The sequence below is a fragment of the Ascaphus truei genome, chromosome 1, assembly GCF_040206685.1.
Source record: "Ascaphus truei isolate aAscTru1 chromosome 1, aAscTru1.hap1, whole genome shotgun sequence".
Classification (NCBI taxonomy): Eukaryota; Metazoa; Chordata; class Amphibia; order Anura; family Ascaphidae; genus Ascaphus; species Ascaphus truei.
Window position 1 is genome coordinate 358,634,505 of NC_134483.1, and position 18,213 is coordinate 358,652,717.

At 40.4% G+C, this 18,213-nt stretch overlaps 1 protein-coding gene across 1 annotated transcript in view; it reads right to left on the reverse strand.

The window, feature by feature from the left end:
• Positions 1-1,428: 1,428 nt before the first annotated feature.
• LOC142499852 (PDZ and LIM domain protein 5-like) overlaps positions 1,429-18,213 on the reverse strand; it is a 66,783-nt gene continuing 49,998 nt past the window's right edge. Inside the window, exons 7-10 of the mRNA XM_075609810.1 lie at positions 15,560-15,740; positions 5,501-5,621; positions 3,772-3,887; positions 1,429-2,112 (exon numbers count right to left, since the gene is read on the reverse strand). Of these exons, the coding sequence (XP_075465925.1) occupies positions 2,029-2,112; positions 3,772-3,887; positions 5,501-5,621; positions 15,560-15,740 (502 nt within the window). The 3' untranslated portion in view covers positions 1,429-2,028. The remainder of the gene's footprint in view (positions 2,113-3,771; positions 3,888-5,500; positions 5,622-15,559; positions 15,741-18,213) is intronic.

The window sequence follows — 18,213 nt, forward strand, 5'->3', positions numbered from 1 at the left end:
CTTAATTGACTCGTTATAACCAATACTAAATTTAAGGAACAACTTGGGTAAATAAAACACCGAACTTCACTTATGTTGATTTAGCACAGTAGCTTAAATGTAGCATTGAACTATATTCTTGCTACAGTAACTGTAATACTAATACTGTACATTGATAATATTGAGAAGCCACAATTCAATAATATTTTGTTTACAGATTTTCAATGAACTGTAGCATACTTTTGGCTGAACAGTGCAAGATAAAAATATTAAAATTCTAATTTCTTGAAGCTTGGCCATTAACATTTTAAAGACCATTTTGTCATACCTACATTGGAAAAACAATAAACAAAGAAGGGATAGTCCCAAACATATCTCTAGTGATGTGTGCACACTTAATAATCATATTAGTTATGGAAAAAACAACCATTAATGGTCCTCTCAGGATGCTGAAACTCCTTGCACAGTAACTCAATGGAGGCGCTTCAAAAATGTGTTGAGGTAAGTCAACACTACAATACATTTATAATTGGCTTCTCATTGGCAACACACTTTAAGGATAACATATCCTAAGAGTTGCTGTTGCTAAGCCTCCTGAGGCATCATTATAAAAATTAGAGGTCAAATGATTTGGATAACATATTTATCGCCCCAGCACTGGATACGAGCATATTCAGAAATGAGCATGAAATAGGAAGAGTAATATAAAAGGCAAGTATAAACTGTGCGTGTCACAACTGTGGGGGTTTTATGCCAGTATATAAGTAGGGAGAAAAATACAGAGTATCAAAGATTTGCAACAAAGAATGAGTAGTTGTATTGGATAGGGTTAATACGTTTAGTGAAGTATACTGAGGGAAACTTTTAACCCTTTCATAGTCAGAGTGGCCTGCATGGCTTCTGCAATGTGTTGCAGGTCCCTCGGAGCAGAGAAAGGGTTAAGGCGTTTAGGTACCAAGGCAATTTTGGAGCATAACTGATGCCATTTTTACTTTGCGCTTCTGTGAGCATCAATGTATCAAGGCTCTTGGCGTTTTCCCCAATGCGCCTCGGTTTATAATTTGTGGACTTTCAATGAGAGGAGTTAGGGAGTATTTACATGGCTGTTAAAATTAAATGAATCAAATCATGCGTCTCTCGGCTTCATTTTATCGCCTTTTTTTTTCTGCACCAAATTCTGTCAGGTCTGAGGTGGTATGAACAACAAAGCATGTTGTGTGTGACTCTGCAGCAGAAAATTGAGTAGTGCATAAACACACTGATAAATAGACCCCTAAACTCATTCTCAGTTCCCCACAACACGTACCTTGTGTGTAGCTTTCAGATACGGCACACAGTTTTAGACACTTACCATAAATACACAGAACCTGTGTCCCCCCCACGCACCACTTAAAGCAGTGCTTTAGAAAATGCCACACAGTCACAATACATTATGAGCATTAAACAGGGTTTCCATTTTAAACACTTTATGATTCCAATGCTTTTTAATATATGACACTACTTAACAATAGATGCAGGTGTACATTAGGCTTTGAGGCCTCACATGTCATTCACATCGCCTCTTCTTACTATATTTAAAGCAGAGACCTGTGATGTCTGTTGAAGTTCATGAACAATTAGATCATCAAGGAACTATCTTACTGGTTCACCAAAAGTACTCCACTTCTACAGTAACAAAATCCTAATAGATACCATGAACCACACACAATGAGGTGACAAAGTTGAAGTATCTAGCTCATTTCCACGACTACTGTGTGTACGATACATTGCAAAGAATATAGATGCCACCCTAACTATTAACTTATAAAACAGCATTTAGATTGTGCAAGACAAATGGTACAATATAACAGCAGCATCTGAGCAGCCACTGCATTTTATGCAAACTAATACTAATATTAAACTTTATATATTTTGTCACCTATTCACAGAAGTAAATGAAGGATTAAACTCTCATTACTACATTACTATTGTTTTTAACAAAATATTTTAGCATTCCATGTTGCGGAGGCATCTTAAATCAGAAGATTGCGTTCGGAAAGACGTCAGAGGTCACACAGAGTGAGCATGCTTCTTGCACAGTGGTTTATCTTTCTTGGAGAAAAAGGCTTGACCCTCCAAACTCTCGCAGCACACCTAAGTAGAAGAACAATGGAATAATTAAAGTCACAAAAACATTACAGGTTCTACAGCTGCAGGGAAGTAGCAAAAACATTCATGAACAGAAATGGTATTAAGGAAAGGGTGCTGTAATGGATGAATTTGTCTGTTAGACCCAAGGCATTTTTTTTATATACTATAGTGCATTGAAGAAAACAACTTTGTAAAAATCATAAGGTTTCAACTAATAAAACCAAAAGTAATGTATGATGCAGAAGAAAATCTACAGGAGCAAATAATAGTTATTACTAATGCTTAATAGAACACTTTCCCCCTTCCACTGCCACCCCTGGACCCAAACTCTCCCTCACCGTCAAAACCAATATCTCATTAACACCCCAAACCTGCTGCCTAGGAGTCATCTTTGACTCTGCCCTCTCCTTCTTTCCTCATATTCACTCCCTCATTAAATCCTGCTGTCTCCAGCTCCAAAATATCCCTAGTTTATGCCCCTTCTCACTCATGGCACAAATAAAATCCTAATTTACTCTACGTTGCCCTTCCTTGACTACTGCAACCTTCTTCTAAATGGCATTCCACCCCCCAACATCCTCACCCCCAAACCGTAATAGGATCAGCTGTGTGGCTGGACCACACTCCAACCCGAGGCATACTCCATCCCAAAATGAGCACCTTCTTGACCTTTTGTTTCAACATTGCCCCATTCCCTCTAGATTATAAAATATTATGAGCAGAGCCCCCATTACCATCTGTATCTGGTCTTCTATAAAATGATCAGCCTTTTAAGTCAAAAGCATCTTAAATGTAGTCTTCAAAGTGTTACTCCCAACAGGCTTACTGTGAATACCTAGGGGGTGATGTATCAGAGTCTCCCAGCTGCAAACAATCTGTACTATATCTATCAGAGAATAAAATCCTATAGAAAGCAATGGGATATTATCTTTAATATATTCAGTGTACTTGGTCTGCTCCAGTTTGCCAGGAGACTGTGACACATTTCTCTCCTATTTTTACTATTTTCATTTGAGGTGATCATGTATAAACATATTACTCCAGCTACTCAAATGTACTGATCAAGCAGTTTTAATAAAAATAGCAATGGCCAGCATCCTTAATAAGCTCCAAATAAAAACGTCTGGAGGCTTATTCAGAAAAAGTATACAAAAGTGATGAAAATAAATGAATAAGCAACTTGAAAATAACATTACAAAATATAAATATTTGTGGAGGCATTGTAACACATACAAAAAAACAAACTGGATCAGCACTCAAAAATAATAATGAAAGGATTTACATTAAAGAAGAAACTTGGTGAGACCAAAAGCAAAACGTATCAAAAAAAGCAGCAACACAGAAAAAATCAGCAGGAAATATCCAATATGAAATCCTTGAAATATGTTGCATAACATTTTTTTCCATGCATAGCGTAATAGATTTATTTACTCATTGAATGGTGAAATGCATTCAGTAGATCACATTCTTCAAGGACTAGATCATAAAAAAATGCTAAAACCAGTACATGTAACCAAAGGATTCCAAAATCCTCACAACAAAAATATGCCTCAGAAATTACGTTTTGGGACATTGAAAACACCTTAACTATGTTCCTAAACCCTAAAGTTAGGCAGAATATGAAGTGGATTGGCTTATTTAGTGGTCCAAATTTCTACTTACTGAGCACACAAAGCAGGTGTCATGCCACGTATGTCCCAAAGCTTGCAGGAACTTGTCTCCCGCTTCAATAGGGAATTCACATCCATGGCAAATCGTACCAAACAAGGAATAATAATCTAAACAATAAGAATTCTAAACATTAGAATACACATTTTAATATCAATGGTGTTAAAGCTATTGCAACTGTCTTCTTTCCGGGACACACATTAAAGGGACATACTGAATATCGAGTGGTAAATAAGAAGTTGATGACTAAGGCTTTGGCCAGGCTGGGACTTCATGCGCTCTGCTTGGCTGTGCTTTTCCTGGCCAGTAGTTGCATGCGTATGGGATCATGTTGGGGGGGCACAGGCCATGATGTCACGGAGCTGGTTCGCCCTCATTGGGCGAACAGCTCACGTGACGCGCCAGCGAGCAGCATAAACAAATTTGCGTGCCTCTACAAGCAGTTGAGCGCCGTGCACTCACGGGCATGCGCAGGCGCTCACTCACGCTGGCCACACACATTGCCGCAATGTGTTTCATCGTGGCGTGCACGAGCGCCCGCTCAGCCTCAGCCTGGCTGCAGCCTAAAGCATAGGTGGAGGAATGAGTGCCAGGTAGTGACTTCATGTGTAATATTTTCCTATTATGGCCAATATTCCAGCAAACTTCAACTTGGCTACAACATGCAACAATTCATCTAATATGACATTTATGAGATTATTATCTAAATAGCAGCACTGATATACATAATGTTATTTAGATCTGTTTTTCCTAGAGCTGGAATCTAATCATTGTCATCATCTTGCAGAAGCCCATTCATCTGAGGTTTAGGAAACTCAAGATGTTTCGGCTCATTGGAACGCTAATACTGGCTATGATTTAAAAAAAAAAAAAAACACTTTCAATTGCTATTTGGGGCTATAAACGCAGGCACAGCATACCCAGTTGCCCAATACTACAGTATGCTGCTAACAAAAAAAAAAAGAAAATGTACGAAAATGTCTGGCAATCAAATGCCTAAACCCTTTGTGGGAATAGAAAAATAAAATGGCATATCTTGGTCAGACATGTTAAAAAATAAATTATACAAGAGGGTCTAATGCTATTGGTTTTTAGATTTTTTAATATGTTAGTACATATATTCTTGTTCCATTATTGCTTAGTAATGCCCCCCTACATGTTCTATTATATTTGTTCATGCCTTAAAAGCTCCAGATCAGATTACAGCATCAGATTACAATATTCCAATGCTGATACAGTATGTTAAGTGTTCCACGTCATTCCCAGTTGGCTCATGTTTATCTTCCTTGCAGTCTATTGAGAGCCAACTAATTGTATGGGTTAGTCAAAAATTAAAGAAACGTCTACAGACCAGGTACTACAGTACCTATCAGATCTATATTGTTAGTACTATAATTTCAAGTCAGATATTTGAAACAAATCAGAAGATACCTTAAAATAGGATAATATGACTATAGGAAAGCTGAACCCTGTTAATTTCAGCTCCGGGACCCCCTGCTTCTGGATATATTTACCGGAGAAGCTCATTACTTCCTGGTTGTTAAATGTCCCGTGGGCCAGCTGGGCTTCCTATTGGCTCCCATGCTGTGGGAGGTTTAAGCTGCCATATTGTTTGCCCAGCCGGAGCTGGTACCGGCATGACTCCAAACACACCCTTAAGGAACCTCGTTTCCAGATAATACTTCCCCAAAGTCATATTACAATGTGTTGTACACATGCTCACCTGTTTCACAGTAGGGATCTCCATCTTCTAAATGGAAGACATTATTGCGAATAGGATTCTGACAGGCCACACACACAAAGCAGGAAACATGCCAAGTCTGCTTCAAAGCATTGATGACTTCCTGTTAGTGTTAAAGAAAAAGAATTAGTTGACTTGCTGATCAGTAAATGATTTGGATATAACTTGTGAAATATCATAAAAGAGAAAGAAGACACACTACTTACTTATATGGAACATCTCTTGTGGGTACATAATTGTATGAAACGTAAATTGTATTGTTAAATTAAAAAAAGAGACAGAAAGGAAAAAGCCAAAATAATGTACTGTATCCTCCTAGTGATCAAATATAACTTCCATTAATAAGATTAAAACTTCCCAAATAACACAAATCTCACAAACAAAATAATAAGCTGTGATAAAACCTACCATGCTATAACAGTGGTTCTCCACCTTTTGTGACCAGGGGTACCCCACAAGTCTTTTTTTAAATCTCCCTGCTCTTCAGACCTCACTCACCCCCCTCCTCGCTTACATGCAACACACAAACACACCACTCACCCTTTTACTCAACATACTCCATTCCACTCTCCCCCCATCTCACACAAAACACTCATCCCCTTTCTTAATTATGAACACCACATGCCCCTTCTGTTACACCACACACCTTTCCCCACCACACCCAGGCCTCACTCCTTCCACCTTCCCTCCCACCTAAAACATGCCAGCTTCTCAGCTGGCACATCCTGCTCTGTCTGTAGAAGGAGGGGCTTCTCTCTCCACTGTGCCGGCCTGAAAGAGGAGAGGCAGGTGGCAGTCTCTAGATCTCCAGGCAGTGCAGGATGTGCCCGCTGAGCAGCCAGCAGCCTTTCCCTAGGTTAGTATCAGGGCACACCATGGTTGAGAAACACTGCTATAAATTCCATACAATTGGTAGAAGTGGCCTCATCTATAACTATTATAAATAAAGTGGACTGCCTCATATATGGAAACCATCTTTATTCTGGTTCATAAGGTCTGCTCTTTTTTCAATTTAGCAATAACATTTAAGTTTCAGACAATGTTGTACCCACCAGGAGTGAACAATATAACTAATTGGTTATTCTTATCTAATATCATCTATTAGTTTGCACCTCCCTGAAGCCAGGGTTTGTGTGGGTATATAATGAACCGCCTCTGTTTTCCTTACTTCTTTTTGAATATAAATGGTGGACAGACGGTTATTGTGTCTTGCACTTGATGTATTACAGAGAAATACTCAGCTTTCATGCTCGCTCTCCCAAGACACTGTTATATGAGAAACTAATTAATAATTGAAGTTCCCACAACTTAGCTGACTCTTTATTTTAAAAATACTTTATTTCTGGTAATTCTGCAGATTAATTCTCTGGGTCAATAAATATATTATTTCCAAAGTGTTGATATGTACAAACACAAGGCTTCAATAATAAAATAAAACTTGTATGGGTCTATGTTTGATGGCAAAAGTGGTGCAGTTCAAGGGCAAGAACATTGCTCAAGGTGACAAAGGAAAAAAAATCCCAATTGAACATCAATAGGATTTTTTCTTTGATACATCTGGTGCACTGTTGACATGACACAACCCCTTTCTACATTTCTCTTGCTACAAGAATACAGGAAAGATACTGTATATAACTCATTCAGAACATCTACATGATGACTGTTCAAAAACACACAAACCAATACACCAATCTATTGATCACAATATAAAAGATTAATTGATGTATTTTCTCTGTGACAGTGATATTCACTGTACCTCATAAGGGAGAAACTATTAAACAATCTAGATCTATATATTTGAAAATAAATATGAGGAATATCACATTTGAGATGCAAAATTAAGTGTGACATTTACTAAAGATATACTCCATAAACAGGACAAAAGACTCAATATAGTAGTCATGTTCGACAACAAGTCCATCATAAAATGTGTGCACTCCTAGGGGTTATTCTCTAAAGCAGTGGTTCCCAATCTGTGCGCCCCGGCGCCCTGGTGCGCCGCGGCTTGCCTAGAGAGGCGCCGCAATTATCCTCCCCACCATCCCTCCGATTATCCCTCCCCACCATCACTCCTTAATGCCGGCCGGGCCGCAGGGGATTGGCTGCAGGCAGAGAGGAAGCCAGGGGCGGGGCTTCTGCTTTGTGCAGAGCACACAGTGAGTTGTGCCTCCCCGCTCCTGCCTCCTCTGTCTGCACGGTGTCCCGTCCCCTTCTGCCCCGGGTGATAGGAGAAGGTAGGAGGTTATAGGAGAAGGTAGGTGGGTGATAGAAGGTAGGGGGGGTGATAGGAGAAGGTAGGGGGGTGATAGGAGAAGGTAGGGTGTGATAGGAGAAGGTAGGGGGTGCTAGGAGAAGGTAGGGGGGTGATAGGAGAAGGTAGGGGGGTGATAGGAGAAGGTAGGGGGGTGATAGGAGAAGGTGGGGGGGAGGGAGGGAGAGAGAGGTGTACATTTGCCTGCCCAGTTACTGTGTGCAGGGAGCTGCCTGCACGGATCTCCTCCCCCCTAACCCCCCCCCCTCACATCCGTCGCTCCCTCTGCTCTCCACTGCTCTTCAATGTGTGTATCTGTGTGTGTGTGTGTATTTATTTGTGTGTGTGTGTGTGTGTATTTATTTGTGTGTGTGTGTGTGTATTTATTTTGTGTGTGTGTGTGTATTTATTTTGTGTGTGTGTGTGTGTGTGTGTATTTATTTGTGTGTGTGTGTGTGTATTTATTTGTGTGTGTGTGTATTTATTTGTGTGTGTGTGCGTGTGTTTATTTGTGTGTGTGTGTGTGTGTATTTATTTGTGTGTGTGTGTATTTATTTGTGTGTGTGTGCGTGTGTTTATTTGTGTGTGTGTGTGTGTGTGTGTTTATTTGTGTGTGTCTGTCTGTGAGAGAGAGAGAGTGTCTGTCTGCGAGAGAGAGAGAGTGTGTCTGTGAGAGAGAGAGAGAGAGTGTGTCTGCGAGAGAGAGAGAGAGAGAGAGAGAGTCTGTCTGCGAGAGAGAGAGTGTCTGTCTGCGAGAGAGAGAGAGTGTCTGTCTGCGAGAGAGAGAGAGTGTCTGTCTGCGAGAGAGAGTCTGTCTGAGAGAGAGTCTGTCTGAGAGAGAGAGTGTCTGTCAGAGAGAGAGAGAGTCTGTCTGTGAGAGAGAGAGAGTCTGTCTGTGAGAGAGAGAGTGAGAGTGTGTGTGTGTCTGAGAGAGTGAGGTCTGAGAGAGAGAGAGTGAGGTCAGAGAGAGAGAGAGAGAGTGAGGTCTGAGAGAGAGAGAGAGAGAGAGAGAGAGAGAGAGAGTGAGGTCAGAGAGAGAGCGAGAGAGGTCTGAGAGAGAGAGAGAGAGTGAGGTCTGAGAGAGAGTGAGGTCTGAGAGAGAGAGAGTGAGGTCTGAGAGAGAGTGAGGTCTGAGAGAGAGAGAGGTCTGAGAGAGAGAGTGAGGTCTGAGAGAGAGTGAGGTCTGAGAGAGAGAGAGAGCGAGAGGTCAGAGAGAGAGAGAGGTCAGAGAGAGAGAGAGGTCAGAGAGAGAGAGAGGTCAGAGAGAGAGAGGTCTGAGAGAGAGAGGTCTGAGAGAGAGAGAGGTCTGAGAGAGAGAGAGGTCTGAGAGAGAGAGAGAGGTCTGAGAGAGAGAGAGGTCTGAGAGAGAGAGAGGTCAGAGAGAGAGAGAGGTCAGAGAGAGAGAGAGGTCAGAGAGAGAGAGAGAGAGGTCAGAGAGAGAGAGAGGTCAGAGAGAGAGAGGTCAGAGAGAGAGAGGTCTGAGAGAGAGAGAGAGAGAGGTCTGAGAGAGAGAGATTTCTGAGAGAGAGAGAGAGAGAGAGATGTCTGAGAGAGGTCTGAGAGAGAGAGATTTGAGAGAGAGGTCAGAGAGAGAGAGGTCAGAGAGAGAGGTCAGAGAGAGAGAGAGGTCTGAGACAGAGAGATCTGATGGAGAGAGAGAGAGAGAGGTCTGAGGGAGAGAGAGAGTGAGGTCTGAGGGAGAGAGAGAGTGAGGTCTGAGGGAGAGAGAGAGTGAGGTCTGAGGGAGAGAGAGAGAGTGAGATCTGAGAGAGAAAGAGAGAGAGTGAGGTCTGAGGGAGAGAGAGTGAGGTCTGAGGGAGAGAGAGAGAGAGTGAGGTCTGAGAGAGAGAGTGAGGTCTGAGAGAGAGAGTAAGAGTGTGTGAGAGAGTGAGAGTGTGTGAGAGTGTCTGAGAGAGACATCAACTGCGCACTGCAACTGTTAGGTATGTATATACACCTTTGTTTTTACTTTGGGCGCCGTGGAAAAATCCTGATCGCCTTGGGGAGCCTTGAACCGAAAAAGTTTGGGAACCACTGCTCTAAATTGTGCTAGTGTCAATCACGTACTAATGCACAAAAACTCCCGTTCAAGTCAATAGGAGTTTCCGAAAGTGCCTGATCGTCACAAACACACCTGAGAGAATAACCCTCCTAGTATCGCAGTGACAATGCCAAAGAACTAGATGTGTATGCTAAGCTCTCGTTCTAGAGTCTCACAGACACTCAAACACAGTATGCAACAAAAAAAGGTAAAAATCTGTCCAACATGAAAAAAAATTAAAATAAAGGTTAAAAAATAAGAAGTAGCAGGGGATAGACTGGACTGCGTACCCATAGAAAAAGCACTCTACAACCCACCGGGAGCGCATAAAAATCAAAACTTTTTTATTGGACTACATAATAAAAAACATAAGGACAAAACAGGGGAATAGCACTCCCACGCGTTTCACAATCCCTGTTCTTTAAAGAAAAGGGAAATCATGCATCTATCATCTATCACTGAATGTACACATAATGATAGTAAGTCGATGGATGAATAAATAAAATAATTCTTTACATTGTTTTGGACTATATTATGGCCAAAAAATAAAACAATATATATTCATCCACTTGGTGTCATTCTTGAAGAGTTACAATATCTAACCAGAGTGGTAAATTTGTATCCCTAATGCTAAAGCTATGATATAACCAAAAAATGGTACAATTTAGAATGAACCTTCATTGATACAAACAGCAAGAGAATAACAATGAAACAACTGCCCAAATTTAGCTATGCATGGCAAAAAGAATAATAACAGCAAATCTCATATTAATTAAGACTAGAGTAGCTCAGGGAAATGAACATCTGAAGATATATATTCACTCCTGATTAAATTGGTTAGGTATAAATAGATAGCAATGGACACAATCTAATATCTAATACACTGTATAAAAGAACATTGTAATGCAACAAAGGTCAAAAAAGCTATAGATTTAACAAAGTGTAGTATAATAGCTAATCCTCGTTGCACTCAATGATGCACAGAATAAATCTCAAATAGAGAGTATATAATAATTACCAATCAGTCCTGATCAGATGTTGTTTCTAACAACATCTGAGAGTTAAATTATACAATGTAAATTCCAACATGAAGCACAGCATGGGAATCAGATGCAAATCCAGAGAAACCACTCACAAAACATCCCCTGCTGCAGTGGAAGCACTGTATACTAGGTGATAATGGTGAAAGGCAGGGTTGCAGCCCTGTCTAAGACTTGTGAATGTGCTCACAAGTGATCTTTTTATTTGATCTCTCTCTCGGCAGCCATTTTAGGGTCGCGCATGCACAGTGGAGTCTTTGCGCATGCGCAGTCCCCAGAGTTGTGGTGGCCATATTAGGAGAGGCTCCGCATGGGACTACATGTCCCAGGAGCTTGAAGGACATGCAGGTAGAATGTTGACACAGTTTGGCAGTTACTGGAGTTGCTGGCAGTTGGAAGAAGGGGAGAAGGGGAGAACCATTTAGGTACTGTCCAGTGCTCCCCTGGACTAGGACTAGGTGTGCCCCTTAGGTCCCAACTAGGTTTAGTCCCCTCCTAGATTGTGGCTGCTATAGGGAAGACCCCAGACAGGGACGCAACCCTTTAGCCTAAGGCACGTTCTATAGTGCCGGGTGCGTGCGGATTTTTAGTTGGCTGATGTTAGTCAGCCTTTCTATAGAAGGGCAGTGCGAGCGCACGGCAGGGAGAGGGGAGCTGACAGACAGCGGCAAAGATGAATTCATCTTTTCGCGCCGCTGCCTGCGCTCAAATGTATGTATTGGTGTGTATGTATGCGTGTATGTATGGATGTGTGTGGGGTAAATAATTGCACAACAACAAAAAAAAATTATTAAACTTTTTTTTTAATTAAAAAAAAATCTTACTTACTCACACAACATATACACACACACACATACACGCATATACACTTACCTGCAGCTCCCGGCTCTATATACACGGAAAGCATGCGGCACGTGCACGCGCGTTCGCATAGGAACGCACGGCCGCATGCTGTATAGAACAGCCCTTATAGTGTCAGGTGTAGCACCAGTGTAGAGACGCCACATGGTGAGCTGCAGCCTGCGGTTTGGGATCAGACCACAGGCAACTACAGACATTATGTGTCTACACGTGTGTTATATTGTATGGTACCATTATATCGTTATTCTATTGTTAGTAAACCAATTTTTATATACTGGTGTGTGTATTATTTCACTGTAAGTGGTGCTGAAATGGGTCATCCCACTGCGCTGGGACCCCTCTCAGGTGGAGGCGCTGCACCGAGGAGAACGAGAGATCACCCAGGCTCCCAGCTGCGGAGGCTCAGGCCTTCTGCGAGCCACAGGTAACAGTAGCACACGTAGTTCCCTTAGATACAGGGAAAGGGGGACACATGTATAAATGGTGGCAAAATGGCCACAGGGCTGAGTGCATCTTCTTAATGGCCCCTCCTGTATATACTGGTGGGCAGTACTGCCCCTTTAAGCATCTCATTGAAATGCTGTTCAAATTGTTAGGAAATGTGTTGAGACTGGTATAAAGAAAGATGAAGTGTTATAAATATCCTGCTCTCTCAGAGATGATTATTCCAGCTGGGCTGACTATGTAGTTGAATAAACATTTGTAGCAGACAGTCGATTAACTTCACATCTAAAACAGCCAAGGACTGTAGATTTCATCTGACCCATCTATAAAACACAATAATCTATGTAACTGTTCTATTAATATTATTGTATAATTTGTTGTTCCTTCTGATCAGTTCCAGCTCTTCCACCAAAACGTGTGTCAACATCTACATAGTATTATCATCATCTGGCCTTTTGCTCTTGGTAAACAAACTAATGAAGAGTATTCACATCAACTAATTGTATTTCTCTTATGCTGTTGCTCCAAATTACATTGACATTCCTTCTAAAAGGCTTTTGGATCGGACACAAGTACTGCAGCTTCCTAATTAAATCTGTATTATTTAAGTAGCTCATTTGAAGATCAGGCACTACAGGTTACTCAGTCCTACACCTCTGAATCTTTTCACATGCACCTGATCCTCAAAGCTCAAATATCCAATAACAGAAATAAGATCGTCCTGAACTGTCACGCTGTCTACTGCATTTTTCATCACTGATAATCATTGCAAAGGATTGCCTAAGTAATGTTGCTGAAAGTGACAGAATGAAAGCAACAAAGTAGAATGTATTTTTCACGATTTAATGACTTACAGCATTGGTAAGTTTGAACATATTTCAGACAGTCTCAGTATACAGGCATACCCCGCTTTAAGTACACTCACTTTAAGTACACTCGCGAGTAAGTACATATCGCCCAATAGGCAAACGGCACCTCACGCATGCGCCTGGCAGCACGTCCTGAACAGCAATACCGGCTCCCTACCTGTACCGAAGCTGTGTGCAAGCGGGGAGACTATAGAGCCTGTTACAAATGCGTTATTTACATCAGTTATGACGATTGCAGTACAGTACATGCATCAATAAGTGGGGAAAAGGTAGTGCTTCACTTTAAGTACATTTTCGCTTTACATACATGCTCCGGTCCCATTGTGTACGTTAATGCGGGGTATGCCTGTACAGTATGATTTGTGTACTGTGCATGGTTATGCATTACCCTGGTCTGTAGAGTAGTATGCAGCAAAGCACAGACTGAATAGATTTAGCCAATGAAAGCCATACCGCTAACAAAGTCGAATGAAAATGTTATTTTGGAAATTGCCTTACTTTTCTTTTTAAACCTTTTGAGTGTCGCCAGCGCATCCGGCATTTGTGGTCACCTGACTCCAGGAGCAATCATAGATATGTGGTGATTTGGTGCATCACACAGTAAGCTCACAGAGACATAAGTCCATTCAAGTGAATCCAAACTTCAGAACAGCTGTATAAGTAACAGGGATATTCATCCCAGGGTGAAAAGGAGACCTAGTGGTGCCCACACAGCTACCACATCCAACGGTCCCCTATTGAAACATAATTCACCCATGGGGCATAATCAATAAGCAATCCCACACTAGAGAGGTAATAATAAAGGGCTGATGCCCTATACCTGACTGTGTTAGTTCCAAGTAGGATGAATTCTTCAGCGTGCAATCCTCAGAGGTGTAGATCAGAAGGTGAAGGGAGAAAGGAGCACAGCCATCCGCATCCAGGTTGCATGAAATGAAATAGGGCAACTCCAGGTACAATAAAATCGAAGTATTTATTAAATCAGCTTTGCAAAGGTGTAGGAGAACGCATTAACGCGTTTCGTCCCGCAGGAAAGTCCAGCGGGACGAAACGCGTTGGTGCATTCTCCTACACTTTTGCAAAGCCGATTTAATAGATACTTCGATTTTATTGTACCTGGAGTTGCCCTATTTCATTTCATGCAACCTGGATGCGGATGGCTGTGCTCCTTTTTCCCTTCACCTCCAGGAGCAATCACATGACTGCTCCCAGCTGATGTAAATGGACGTGAAGGGGGCTCCCCTTCCGTATAGTAAGATGTATTGTATTTTGCATACTACTTGTTGTTGAGCTCCTGCAAAATTTTAGGAGTAAATTCATAAAGCTTTCAAACATCCTCAATTAGGAAATGACCAACTTGAGAAGAAAGTGTCACTCAATTACTAACAGTAGTCTGTTCAAAGTGCTAATTCTGGCAACATATTCTGCGCTGAAGGAAAACAATTCAAGTGCCTTTTTTTGATTCAATGCTTACGAACATGAAATTGGGCAGCTCTTATATATCTGACAATCAAGGTCTTGTATAATTTTTTTTTTTTTTTTTTTTTTTCTGTTTTACATGTGTAATGTAGGAGGGACTATTACTTTACTCGTAACATGGATTATTTGTGTGTATATTTTAAAAAGATATACATGTCAAATGTATTCAGAATATTAGATATATAATATTATAATATATAATAATATACTAAATACTGATTTTTAAATCATTGATATCAAATTTAAATCCAATTAATTGAATTTGTAATCAATTCAAATGTTGTTGTAGAAAAAACCTCATTATACACCAAATAATTTTTAGTGACTTCGACTGGTAATTTTTGGTTCTTAAAAAAAACAAAAATAAAAAGCTTCAGTTATTTAATTGTATGGCCAACTTTAGAATTTACAGTTACTAAAGGAGGTTATTTCACCATAAAAAAAAATAATAATAATAATAAAAAGATTGTAATAGAAATGGTGCCACAATCAGCACAATTTTCTTCTTTTTTTTTTTTTTTTTTTACAAATCTGTTTGTTCCAATCTCATTTAAATTGACTTATTGAACCAGCGGTTTCCGACCTTTTTTTGGTTAAGGAACCATATGTGAAGTTCTGAGGAACCCCAACCCTTTCTAATAGCGTGTCTGACATCAGATGCATTTTACATTCTTCTGTATTTGGTACAATTTTAAAATTGCCTTAAAATTACAGTGGATGCCCAGGGAACCCAAGGGTTCCTTAGAACCCTGGTTGAAAAACACTGTATTAAACAACTGTTAAGAATAAACTGGAAAAGTCATTTTTAACACCGCTTCTAAAACATTTGACCACAAGAAAATTAATATAATTGTAGATAACACTTCAACACAACCACATGCATACATACTGTACACACATTAATACGGACACATATGTACAGTAAGAGGGGGGAAAACAAGTAATAGACTTGGTTCAAAGACATTGTATAAGCAAATTTGGAGAAGGAAGTCTTTATAAATTGACTGAACATGTAAAAGAATGAAGTCATTAGAAGAACTTAAATATGCTACTTACTCCAAGAATCTTCTTTTGGCAACGGGCACAGTCAGGCGCAAAGAACTTCTCATAACAAACCTCACAATAGAGGTCACCTTTCTCCTGAACAAAACCCATGTCAACCATACTCTTCCGGCAGTGAGCACAGTTGAACTCCTCCGGATGCCAGGATTTCCCCAAAGCCAACAAGAAAGGCCCTCTGATGGAAAAACAAAATATTGTAGTGAGTAGAAATGTATTTTTTTTTCTGATGTACTCTTTGAAAATGTATATCTTTCAAAAATAAGTTTGTTTTGCTCACTTTCAGGAAGTGCTACATTGCACTGGTTTACCCTGTGAGGTACCTAAGCCCTGTTGGGTTTTCATATGTTTATCCAAATTATCCTTTCATTTATTTGATGGAAGACTGTACCACACATCTATAAAATGTAGATGTCCCATTGTTTACAAAAGACGCCCGCCAATAATCTTCACATTTTACTGTTAAAAAGTATAAGTGTGCAAGTAAGAGTATTAATTTGTCCCTGACATTCTGAAGCTTAATTTTAAAACATTTTATTTACCACGCAATCATTAAATATGCCTTTTATGCTTTATGCAGTCATTTGAATCTGTATTTGTATTGTGTTGCTTAAAATAAAAATGTAAAGGAATAACTGGGAATTCCCTGGTTGCCTGAGCAATGTAAATTGTGCCCTAACTTGATATCCTCCGTGCCCTGTCCAGGCACCTGTATACACCAATGGCCTTTCAGCTATGTACGGGACCAACAATAGAATCCTTATGTACAACAAAATGCTCTCTTCTCAGAGTGTCAGCACAGGCTAATTTAACGGACTCATTAACAAAGGATTGACACTAAAGAAGAACTGTCTTCCTGTTCCAGACAGGATTAGGTTTCTATCTGTAATAAAAAAAAGACAGGCTTCACTAGCTACACCATGGCACACAGAGAGCAGGGAAATGTCGTGGAAGGAATATCAGAGGCAAGTTACAGTAGGATACAAAATGAGAACTTCAGCAACAGAATCCCTGCACAATGATAGCTCTCTCCAGATTACAATGCTGACATTCTCTGGTCAGCGCACAAGGTTCAACTCCAGGTGACCAAGGGATTATGTAGAAGAGAGAAGAACCTTTTGTAGTGTTCTATACGTTTTGTTTTTTTTTCTTTTCATATACCTTGCATATATTGGAGCACTACGCAAATTTGTGCCTAGCTACCATACTCCAAAATACCAATGTACGTTTGAGTTGCAATACCTAGGAAATCTTTAAATGAACTTTTTAGGAGTTGCAATATGGCTGCATTGAAATCTGCCATTGGAATGTACAGGAGTAGACAAAACAGGAAAAGTCAGAGCTTAGAACAAAAAAAAACATTCTGAAAAGTTAGTGTTCCATTGGCAACAGACTGCAATTACACAATAATAAAACATGTTAGGTTCACAGTAAGTTCACTTTATTGCTACTCTAAAAAAATTACTGAAGGTGACACCAAAAAAAAATATTGTGGCTCAAACTTCTTATTATACACTCGCAAGGTACATATAATTGTGTGGTTCAAAGTATATGTATATAAAATGTCATATTTATGTAACTAACACTTGTATGTTGGCAAGCAGATCAATATTCATTCACAACAGAAATATATTTGAATGGTGCAATATTAGGCTGCGGCCCCACTGGCGCTGAGCGCGCGGTGCTTGGCGCTTTTAGTTACACAAATTTTTATGTGCAAGTCCCCGCGCGCTCGTGCGCGGGCACGCACGCTAACTCAAGCTTGGCGCTTGAGTAAACAAAAAAATGTACATTTCAAGTGCGCTCAATTTGCCCGCAACGCTCCCTCGCACACGCTTGCGAAATAGCAAGGAGACACGGCTCTCATGCTTGGGGAGCTGGTGACGTCACAGCTCTCAAGCATGAGCGCGGTCAGCGCCAGCGGGGCGGCAGCCTTAGAGTTACATGTACATTTGTTTCTACGTGAGGTTTCTAAACCTAACAGTCTTTCCTTCAGCAGGCAACTCGCGCTGCTCCACTAACGTACCTCTAACAGTAACATAATCTAGTTGTCTCCAAAACCAAACGCAGTTACAAAAACATTTTGATAAAGGTGTTTTAAAGAAGTCGGTAGCATGACAAACTTTAAGACCAATAATCATACATAACAGCTACATAATACAACAGAATGATAGTGTTTTGCTATTGCTACATCCGCTTATGCTGCGCATACATAAAACAAGTTGAAAGTTCGCCATAGCTGGCCTAATGTGTTATTAAATGCACATATGACATGATGCACTGACAAATGCCATACAGTACAGCATTACCCTTTTACTACATCATCTGTGACAACTATTGTGAGCCCCAAATAAATAGAGAATACTTTCAATGATTATACCAAGTCAACTTTTTTCTTTGACAAAAAATAAGTTATCAAAACAGGGAAACAATTTATTAATAAAGAGCAACTACCAACTTTGCTGGGAGATAAGAAATGGAACAAGGATACAACTTTGATCTGAGGGCAAGGCATATGCTTTGACATAAGCAAAAACGAATACAACTTATCAGTTGTTAGTTTTTAAGCCCTTGTTGATAGAAGAGGAATTGAATAGAATTGTAACAGTTTGGTAGATGTCATGACCTTGGGGTCGAGGGACCGCGTCTAC